Source organism: Citrus clementina, unplaced genomic scaffold, assembly GCF_000493195.1.
Source record: "Citrus clementina cultivar Clemenules unplaced genomic scaffold, Citrus_clementina_v1.0 scaffold_5, whole genome shotgun sequence".
In the NCBI taxonomy this organism is placed as follows: domain Eukaryota; kingdom Viridiplantae; phylum Streptophyta; class Magnoliopsida; order Sapindales; family Rutaceae; genus Citrus; species Citrus x clementina.
The window spans coordinates 31947986-31959034 of record NW_006262201.1 but is presented as its reverse complement, the minus strand read 5'-3'; the positions used below and the strand labels follow the sequence as shown (position 1 = coordinate 31959034).

At 35.3% G+C, this 11049-nt stretch overlaps 2 protein-coding genes across 2 annotated transcripts; one reads left to right on the top strand and one right to left on the bottom strand.

Moving 5' to 3' along the window:
- The first annotated feature begins 1935 nt into the window (after positions 1 to 1935).
- Positions 1936 to 4658, top strand: LOC18041066 (sugar transporter ERD6-like 5). The gene is made up of 16 exons (XM_024184004.1): positions 1936 to 2019; positions 2255 to 2314; positions 2416 to 2481; positions 2577 to 2642; positions 2730 to 2805; positions 2889 to 2953; positions 3047 to 3139; positions 3232 to 3312; positions 3402 to 3486; positions 3586 to 3630; positions 3711 to 3772; positions 3857 to 3916; positions 4015 to 4068; positions 4194 to 4253; positions 4337 to 4451; positions 4525 to 4658. The coding sequence occupies exons 1-16, from the start codon at positions 1951 to 1953 to the stop codon at positions 4656 to 4658; spliced, it is 1191 nt and encodes a 396-aa protein (XP_024039772.1). The 5' UTR covers positions 1936 to 1950.
- Positions 4659 to 4819: 161 nt separating this feature from the next.
- On the bottom strand, positions 4820 to 9721 carry LOC18040371 (sugar transporter ERD6-like 18). Its single transcript, XM_024184006.1, is given in 18 exon segments — positions 4820 to 5124; positions 5229 to 5343; positions 5432 to 5491; positions 5651 to 5704; positions 5796 to 5855; positions 5955 to 6067; positions 6191 to 6275; positions 6380 to 6460; positions 6569 to 6661; positions 6810 to 6874; positions 6965 to 7040; positions 7112 to 7177; positions 7263 to 7328; positions 7445 to 7504; positions 7604 to 7693; positions 9035 to 9097; positions 9413 to 9503; positions 9696 to 9721. Coding segments are annotated over 17 exon segments (1359 nt in total). The 5' UTR covers positions 9500 to 9503; positions 9696 to 9721; the 3' UTR covers positions 4820 to 4999.
- Between the last annotated feature and the right edge of the window lie 1328 nt (positions 9722 to 11049).

Here is an 11049-nt window from a genome sequence, read left to right as displayed (position 1 = left end):
CCCATCTCCCCCAAAAATATAAATTTATTGTTCTAGATTGGTTTGGATTTTCCTACCCCAAAATCAGTTGAAAACAGACTGTAACATCAATTATGAAACTTTAGGTGGGCTCAATTTCTTCTATGCTTCATCCATATATTTGGTAAAAGAATAAGAAAAAGCCAAAAAGTTAAATAGAAAAACTCTTGCGCATACCTTAATTTCAAATATATAATAAATGAAGTACAAACTTCATATGACATGCGTTTCATTTTTCTTTATGATCTTCACCAAAAGTCTAAGCAAAGATTAATTCCTGTGTGATTGGAGGTTTTTCAATAATTAATCCCTTTATTATTAGAAGGAAGCAAACAAGTTTTGAAGGAAAAGCAGTGTTACACATGGGGTACGTATATGAGAATATTTATTATAAATTTACAACACCAAGAAATACTTGCCGGTTGCATCTGTTTGTTTCCTTAGAGAATTAAGCTCCTAATTTTTTATTGTGATTAATAAATTCTAATGCATTATCACAATAAGGAAGAAAATAAAAGGGTGCTCTTCATATACTTTATTACAGGCATCTAGCGGAGGGAGGAAGATAATGGAGAGACAAATTAGTGTAGGAGAAGGATTACTAGACAAGCCTTATCAGAACTATGGCACCACCAGTGACTGCGGCGACACGGCATCGCTGCCTTCAATAAGGAATTCCTCGGGCTCCGACGCCACTACTGCAGTTGTTGTTTTCAGCACCTTGGTGGCTGTCTCCGGCTCTTTCTGCTATGGAATTGCTGTAAGTTCAAAAATGTTTATATTTGCTCAACTTCAAGTTGGTTCATCGCTTAGTACTCGCACATACATACATGCATGCATGCATACGTACCTACATACATAAATACATACATATACATGAATATACACAAGCTAACTAGTCAGCTAGAGGACTGAAATGGGTTATTGATGTTGCATTAAATTAAGAACCTTATTTAGGACTTTAATTTCTAGTAGAGGACTGAACTTTCCAGAGAAAATCTTTGAAATTAACAAATTATCTATGCTCCATCTACTTTGATGGGAATTCCATTTTGAGCAAAAGCGACTGAGATTTGAGAATTACAGGTATGTTTTTGTAATTGACGTTGATGAATACAGAAAAGTGACCAAAATTTGGCCACCAACATTAGAGTTTGTCACATGCCCAGCTGCTGGCGGACAAAAGTTGCCAAATAATGGAGTTGCTTCCCTCCATTAATAAAGTGACTGATACATCATTTCATATGCTTTTATTCTCAAGACAATAACTTTTTAAAAAAACATCCCTTCTTTAAGAACGTTGCTCAATCTATCTTACACGGTTGTTACATGTCGCATATCTTGTCCAAATCCAACCTCTTGGGCCACCCACCAATTTATCTTACTGATGTGGGTGTGGATCCCTTCAATTTCCATTAACTATCCACATTACTAAATACCAGCCATAGGATCTGCTTACTTTGACCTAATTAGTGATATTTTATCAAAAATTTAATAATTTTGCAGGTGGGTTACTCATCACCTGCCGAGGCTGGCATCATGGAAGACTTGGGTCTCTCTATAGCAGCTGTTAGTATCGACTATTACTCTACAACAAATTATTCAATCTTATAAAATTTCCTTTGATGATGATCCACTAATGCACATCAACATAACATTGCTAATAATATAATCATACCTGTAAATTCAGCTGTAAATATCCGTGCATTTTAATATATAAATTTGAGAATAGAATAGACTGTCCATTTCTAATTTATACACAGTAATGTAATAAGACGAAAATCCCTATATACTCAGTTATAGAGAAAATTTTATTAATGAAACATAATTTGGCTGATACTTTTTCTTGTTCAAATGACTTGGTACTTGTTGACATCAATTTTAATTTTTATGCTGGCATTCTGCATGCAGTTCTCAGTTTTTGGCTAAATAATGACAATTGGAGGAATGCTAGGTGCAATACTAAGTGGAAAAATAGTTGATATATTTGGCAGGAGAAATGTAAGTCCCTTAATTTTAGTCTAGCTTCAAGTCCTTTTGGACACCTTGTGATTTGGTGGTATGATCATGAAGATTTTCTTATATTTAGAAATGGTCACATCGGGCCTTTTCTGAGACACACAAACACTCTTTCATACTCAGAAACGAGCAAGGTGTCCCCTTAACTGTTCATCAAAACACAGGGTGTCCTTGTCCTTTGCCCTTTTCTCAATTAACTTACAAAATCCTGAAGCAGGTAATGTGGCTTTCTGAATTAATTTGCACCCTAGGCTGGCTTGCAATAGCTTTTGCTAAGGTTCCCTTCTTTTCTTGTTCTTTCTTTCCCCAGAATTTCACTTCATTTACTAATAAAATAATAATGGATAATAGATTGGCTTCTGATATTCTTGTTGCAAGGATGCTTTGTGGCTGGATTCGGGAAGATTGCTTATAGGATTTGGAGCTGGGATCATTTCTTATGTGGTAAGTGCATTAAATGTTAGCATTTCACATCTGCTGATTATTTAAATTAATTTGTCACTTAATGATATATAGTTGCTTATTTTCTGCCAAAACAGATACCTATTTATGTAGCAGCAATAAGTCCGAAAGATTTTCGTGGAGTTTTTACAGCATTCCATCAGGTGACATTGTATCATAATGTATGAATTCGACTAGTTAGCTCTTTGTTTATGACTACATATAGAGTTTAAATTTTTTCGAGTTTACAGTTGATGAATACATTCGGCTGCTCCCTTGCATATTTCTTTGGAAATGTAATTCCCTGGCGTGTCTTGGCTCTAATTGGTAACTTTCTCTACTGTATTGTATTGATTTGATCTTGAAAGTGTTCGGCAGGATTCACATTCTCTTCTGTATTTATTTATCAGGCGTTATTCCGTGTGTATTGCAACTTATAGGTTTATTTTTCATCCCCGAGTCTCCTAGATGGTTGGTAAGTCCAATTTAGCACATTGTTTATATTGTTGCCATAAAACATACTGGAGGATAAATTAATGAAATGCGTGAAGAATAATTTTTTTTGCAGGTAAAAATTGGAAAAGAAAAGGAGTTCGAAACCACTCTGCAAAATCTCAGGGGAAAGGGTGCTGATATATCTCAAGAGGCAGCTGAAATTAGAGTACATTATAATCCGACTCTTTAGTATTTTATAGAGAGTTTAACTTCAACTAGAGGGAAATATAAGTAATGCTCTTTAACAATAATTTGTAGGACCACATCGAAATCTCTCAGAAACATTCAGTAGCTAGACTTTTAAACTTGTTCCAGAGGAGATACGCAAATTCACTCATTGTGAGACTTATACAAATGAATCTTTAATTCTCTTGTTTTTATAATTTTGGCCTATCTGAATAGGGAACTATTGAGATCTGTTTAATTAGATTGGAGTTGGCCTCATGTTACTACAACAATTTGGAGGAGCCAGTGCAATGGCATATTACACAAGCTCCATCTTTGAAAAAGCTGGTATATTGGCCTTCAGTGATTTCGAACACTTTTGATGATCAAAAACAGTAAGAGGAACACGGAAAGAAAATGACAATACGAATGCCTGATTTTGTGCAGGTGCCTCCGGTAGCATTGGAAGTAGAGGAATAGCCATTATACAGGTATTATCTAGCTTCTTATAATGTAAATTCAAGATTCTGCCAAACGAATTTATCACGAGTACATGTTCTCTTTTTTCAGATTTCCTGCGGTCATTACTAGTGTATTGTTGATGGACAAAGCTGGAAGAAAACCACTTCTCATGGTAATTACAACATCAAGGACTTTGTTTAAGATGTTTGATTTTGTTGATCAACGAGGCTATGAGAATGGTTACCAATACTTGCAGATTTCAGCTTGTGGGATGGCCTTCGGTTGCTTCCTTATAGGATTGTCATTCTACTTGAAGGTTTAATCAAATTCCAAAATTTTCATTTCAAAGATATGTCATTTGCTCCACTATTTTTCTAGTTATGTTCCTGAATTAGAGAGTATTTTTCTGACCAGGAAGTCAAGAATATGAATGACGCCGCTCATATTTTGGTGCTTGTCGGCTTTATGGTACTCCATCTTGACAAGAAAGCAATTAACTCCTGCCGATTTTTCATGATTATTTTTGCTTCAAATTTCAACCTAGTTACGTACAAAGAAAAGTGTGTTTGGAAACTAATCAACTCTGAAACCAGGGGTGTTCTGCGTTTAACTCCATAGGCTTGGCAGGAATTCCTTTTGTTATAATGTCAGAGGTAAAGAAAAGAACCTTTCAATTTCATGCAAGGTTTTATGGATATAGCTTTTGATTCATTCAAAGAATGTATTTCCCTTTCAGATATTCCCTATAAATGTAAAGGCCTCAGCTGGAAGCTTGGTAATTTTAATCTGCTGGTCGTGCTCTTGGATTGTCACTTACACTTTCAACTTCATGATGCAATGGAGCTCAGCAGGTAAGACACACAAATTAACACAGAAATGGACATTGATGTTAAACATTTGATTTTGTTGGCTGCACGACTGCAGGAACATTTTTCATCTTCTCGGGCATTGGCTTTTTGACTGTCCTGTTTGTTGCAAAGATAGTTCCAGAGACTAAAGGGCGAACACTGGAAGAAATACAAGACTCTATTATTACTTCTTTTGCTGGATTAAGATAAAAGATAGAACTTGATGTATGATAAGTTGTATCAGTCATTTGTGCGATGAGAGAATTTAGTATATTCTTCGAAACATAATGAACAGAATTTACACAAATAAAGGATTTTACTGAGTTGTGCAAGTATATGAAGGATTTATAGGTTCCTATATTCATTTTCGGTTGTCAATAAAACACTATTATGATTATGAGAAAGGGAATTTACAACAGTAACGCACAATACAAGAAATTTTGTATGAAAACATTCACTACACCGAAGATGAATCCAATAATGTACAACAATTCAGCCAAACCAGGTTATTACACTTGATACTCTAATTGCAGTAGAGTGATGTTGATGTATTACTGAGAAGACTTTATAATTGATATTTGTATTTCTTCAAGTGTTTGTCCCTTGGTCTCCGGCACCAGAAATACAACGAATAGGACAGCTGCAGCACAAATGACCCAGAATATAGAAAATGTTCCTGCCAGAGTAGCCAGCACAGACTTGTATAAGTAACAAATAGAGAGCAAAAGGAAGAAAGAGGATTGAGAAGTGGGAAAAGTATAAGCATTGGGATTCAGATACCTGTTGTGCTCCATTCCATCATGGAAAGGAAAGTGTATGTAACTATCCAACTGCTGCAGTTGTGGAGTTGAATCACCAGGCTTCCTGCTGAACCTTTGATGTTTATAGGAAATATCTGAAAATTGGAAGTTCAGTGGCTTATTTATCGACTCCTGTTGAGACATTAGTGAAAAGATGTAGAGCTAGATAAAGTAATCATATACCTCGGACATTATGACACTTGGTAATCCTCCCATGCCTACTGAATACAATACACTAAACCCCTGGTTATACATTCAGCGTCAATGAGTTACATTTTGCATCGATTTGATAGACTAAACAATTGAAAAAAAAAAAAAAAGCCATATATTAACAGCAAGCCCTTTAACGTAAGCTTACAATATATAGAGACAAGTTTCCTTTTTCTACATATTTTAAATTACCATTATGCCAATGTATACCAGCACTGGAGTAACCTCATTCCAATGATTTGTGTCCTGCGTATACATATTTTAAGCAAAGATCATGAATACGTCAAACAGGACTGGAAACTAATGCAGAAGTGTCTAAATTTTGTTCTAGAAGTACCTGCAAGCAAAATGCCAAAGCTATAATACTGAGACTCAAGCATGTCCCGATAGCAGAAGCCTGAAAATATTAAGAATATATGTATACACCTTCACCATAAACTGGCCATCCTATTGAATAAGCAATATTTGGATGAATTTAATTATTCGACATGTGTACCAAAAGAAGTGGTCTTCTTCCAGATTTATCTGTGAGGAGCACAGATGCAACAATAGCGGGAAGCTGTAAAAGAAAATGTATGTTCCTGAGTATTTCAAATGGAAAAATCCCGTCTGATTGATGCAATTACCTGAATGATAGCTGTTAAAAGATCTGTTACAAACAAAAGATTCATACTGTCATTTCCTTGGATATTAATAAGTTCTATGAAATAGTGCAAAATGCTGTAAATTTACCAGCTGCTGCAAATATGTAGCTGGCATAATATGCAATTGCAGCAGATCCAACTAATGGTTGCATTACCATTAATCCAACTCCAACCTAAACCAATTAAATAATCTAATGTGAAAACCGTAGGATTGACAATATATAACCCAATACAAATATTAACAAGAAAAAAAAAAGTAATTCTATTAAAGAATCACTGAGAGTGAGTAAGCATATTTTCGCTGAAATAGGTCAAAAATTCCAGCTCGTGAGTCGTTCTTGAAGGTCTGCGTGTAATCCTGTACAATAATGGAATGCTCATTTGTCATTTTGTGCCAGAGACGTGTAGGTTTTTCATGTATTTTTCTATTTATTTGTTAGTCAAAACATTAAATTTGGAATTTTACTTGTATGTCAGCAGATTCCATAGAAATATCTGCGGTCTTTCCTCTAAGGCGCTGTAGAGTAGTTTCAAGCTCTTTTTCTTTACCAATCTTTGCCTGAAAATAGATACACACGCTAATTGCATTAACTTAAGATATGTAAAAAGAGCTTAAAAAAAGAAAGCTGAGAACTCTCCAGATAATGCTTTGAGCAATACTAAATACCACCTGGAAAAAGGATTATAAACTTTTGATTTGGACTTACCAGCCATCTTGGTGACTCTGGAATGAAGAACAAACCAACAACTTGCAACAAACAAGGAACAGCAGCTGAAAATTAAATGAAAAGGAAACATCAGAAATCTTAAAGGGCTTAGCAATTAAGAAATGAAATCGAAAAGAAGGGCAAGCTGATGCTACCAATTAGAGCCAAGGCTCGCCAGGAAACAACACTACCCACCAAATATATTACCGAAAGACCAGAAGCTACCAAGAGCTGCAGTCGCGATGATAAATTAAAGGCTCATTAATAGTAAACAAGTAACATTATAATTTTCATAGATATACCTGATTAGCAGCTGTAAATGCTCCCCGGACATTCTTGGGCGTTATTTCTGCAATATATATAGGTATCTGTCTTGTAACAATGATGCAAATGCTGTCTGTCATATGCCTCACATGTGAAATGAGCAATCATGAAATTGTTCACATCACTTACCACGTAAGTCATAAGTGCTAATCCAATCCCAAGTGAACATCGTCCAAGATAAAGTGACCAAGCATCCTATCAACATTTACCGAAGCAAATTGAATATGAACAATTTCATGTAGGGGACCAAGTCAAGCATGATTGCGATGACAGAGAAAAGATAAAGGGTGAGAAAGAAAAAAAAAAAAAACCTTTGAGAATGCTATTGCCAGCCACCCGAAAATACAGAATAAGTCAGATAACCACATTGCCTGTTAATTAAATACCGTTGATAAAGGTAAAGGAAAATTCATACTTTGAAAATTTCACACTACTCATTGAGACCGTTAGCAGAAAATCGATTGACTTACACATCTTCAACCAGTGAGGTCTGCTATTTTCCCATTTATCAATGAACCAGATATTGCTCCAATTGTCATTACCGAACCAAAAACTGAGTACTGCAGAATGACAAGAATAAGGGAAAGATATGGTCAATTATAGGACTCAAAATGTATCACATAGAAAAGAAACCAGCCGTCTAGGAGACTCTGGAATAAAGAAGAAGCGAAGCACTTGCACTATACATGAAATAGCAGCTGCAAATTAAACCAAATAGGAACATAAGAATTTATTACAGACTCGCCAATATAGCAAGCAATGCAATAGACGAGCATGCAGGAATTACCAATTAGAGCCCAAGTATTGCTGGGAAACAACAGTTCCTAACAAATACATAAGTGAAATGCCTGAGGCAAACAAGAACTGCAGACTTGACTTAGCAAATACTCATAAATTATTAGTCATGTAAGCAAAAAATCAATTATAGTCAACATATATTCATAATTAGCAGCCGTAAACATTCCCCGGATATTCTTGGGTGTTATTTCCACAATATATATGGGCATCTGTCTCGTAATACTGATGCAATGCTATCACATGCCTCGCACGTAAATCAGCAACAACTAAATTGTTTGCATCAGCGTAAGCCATGAGTCCAACTTCAATACCAATTAAAAATAGTCCAAGATAAAGTGACCAAACATTATATAAAGCAATACATAAATTAAAATATAGTTCATCAACATTGAAAGAAGAAGAAGAAGAAAAGAGGACGACCAAACCAAAAAAAAAGGGAAGAAATGGAGTACAACATTCATGTTTGCAACAAAAGAAAGCATTATAGTCAAATGGAGAGAATGAAAAGAGTGGGAAAAAAAAAAACCTTCAAGAATGCTATTGCCGGCCACACAAAAATAAAGAATAACTCAGATAACCACATTGCCCGTTGGACATACATTTAAGTAAATACTATTAACAAGCCTAAGAAATTATTCAAAGTTAAAAATTCACACTGTTACTTGAGACATTTAGCAGAAAACTGGATTACTTACACCTTTCCTACCAATGAGGCCTGCTAGTCATTAGTGAACTAAAAAGTGAGTACTGCAGAATGAGTAGAGTGAGGGAAATATATGTCAATTTTATGAATCAAAATGTATCATAGGCGAGAAACCGCTAATTACTGATCATAGAATAGTGATGATCAAATTAAATCAAGGTTTCCTTGAAAAATTCATCAAATATACAGCTTTTCTCGGCAGTATGTAGGACTCATGTTGCATTCACATTGAATTAACATCAAGTTTATCTGCATACACCTTAATACATTGCATCTGCGCATTATGTTTCATAGCAAACTACTGTGGCCTAAGTTTATACGAACTTCTATTTTGAAATTTTGCATTTCATAAACAACTTGGGGTTGATCATGAGAAAAAAAAAATTAAATGAATACTTACTTCTATCAGAGAGAGTCCCAGGTCGGCCGTGATTCCAGCCTCAACAGGTGATGAATATCCAACCTGAAAACAGTAACCAACCATCTGCTTAGTCAGTGAGAAACCAACAACTTTCCCTCAAAAAGTGGAGCATTCAGATCTTGTTGCATGTTGCTTTAATGGGAAATAAGGAATGAATTTAAGTGGGCTACCAAGTTCATCAAGCATGAAAATATCTAGTTAATTGAGATTTTAAGATACTCCAATCCCAATTATTCACAATTATAGCGTAACTAATGAACATGTCCAAATACACACCATCAAGAAAAAGAACTGAAAAATAGAGAGAGAGAGAAAAAAAAACAACACTAAAAACGCGATGATAATAATGGTACATACAGAACAGCCATAAGCAACTGAACCACATATGGCCACCAAGGTGCTGAGAATAACAGCAGGTATGGCTGAAGAATCACTTCCTTGCATGCCACTGCCATCACTAATTTCATTAGCAAGCGAAGAACATGGAATTAGGGGCCCGTTTTGGATTATTTTTATAGGCTCCAAAAGGTATTATTATTACTATTACAAATTATATTGATTCATAATAGAAAATATTTATTTTAATTAACAATTATTACATATACATGTAAAATAAAAAATATTTTACAATAAAACATACCAATAAATGTTTATATAATATCTCACATCGTTAACGAATGAGCTCCTAAATTGCTTTATAAGTCATGAGCTCTCCTAACTAAGTAGACGTGCTTTGGATTGCAAAGCTCAATAATAAAATTGTATAAATGGTATTGTTCACCTTGAGATTATTGGAGAGAATAGATCTTTAAGGTGGAGAGCAATCGCCAATAACTAAAAATTTGATTTAGACCCTTTTGACCTTTTGGTGACCCATGACTATGTGATAACTATTTTGATTGAGGATTCCTAGTATCAACATATCATGAATTACTTATTTGCTCTTGTTGACAACTTCTAAATTTTGTTATCAATTTTCTCCACTTATTTATTACTTGGTGTGTTGATACGTCCTTTATTTATTACTTATTTTCAATCTATTTATTTATTTATTTTATTCTTATTCGTCATTGGTTTAGTCAAAGATGTCACGCAAGGAAGGTGCTAGGAATGCATATAGCTCAATAAATACTTCTGATGTGTCTGATGACACTGACCGACCTTGCATGAGATGGCTAACGAAGGTAACCCTATAATGCGTGCAATGGTTAGATTGATGGAACAATAGAGTAAGTTGATTCAAGATATGGCTAGAGATAGGGCTAGGGCACAGGGGAATGTGCAGCTGAGAGACAAAGTGGTGAAAGAGATTAGGGAACTATATTGAGCTTAGAGCAGTTTAAGAAGTTGGGACCACCTACCTTTCAGGAGATTGTCGATCTCATGGTTGTAGACACATGGGTAAAACAGAGAAGATATTCGTGGCTATGCGTTGCAACGATGATTAGAGGGTGATTTTGGACTCATTTGTCTTTGAGGATGAGGCAGACCACTGGTAATATGTTAAAGCCTGTCTTTTGAGTGTTGCTTTACAAGATGCATCTATCGCTTGAGAGTTGTTTCTAGAGGGTTTTCAAGAGAAGTATCTTCCTGAATGGGTTCGACATCAGATGGAGGCTGACTTTCTGAAATTGAATTAAGTAACGAAGTCCATTGTTGAGTATGAGGAACAATTTACGACCCTGTCTCGATTTGCCCCTACCATGGTCGCTAATGAGGGTAGTAAATATAGGAAGTTCCTAGAGGGGTTACGTACAAACATTAAGAGGTATTTGACCATCCTTAAACTTAATAATTACGTTGATTTGCTGGGTCGTGCCATTCTTACAGAAATGGATTTAATTCAATCTCAAGCTACACAAACTTGTCAATAAAATAACTAGCCAAGATAACATGATGGTAATGGTAACAAAGGTGAACATAAGGACTTTAGTAGCAAGTCTTTTCAAAAGGATATACTTTTCTGCAACCGTTGTGGCAAGTACCATCGCGAC

Bases quoted from the DNA above. Each gene is read 5' to 3' on its own strand.
- LOC18041066 (XM_024184004.1), top strand. From the start codon at position 1,951: ATGACAATTGGAGGAATGCTAGGTGCAATACTAAGTGGAAAAATAGTT. The intron at 2,643-2,729 runs GTGACATTGTAT...TCGAGTTTACAG, and splicing joins TTTTTACAGCATTCCATCAG to TTGATGAATACATTCGGCTG. The intron at 3,140-3,231 runs GTACATTATAAT...AATAATTTGTAG, and splicing joins AAGAGGCAGCTGAAATTAGA to GACCACATCGAAATCTCTCA.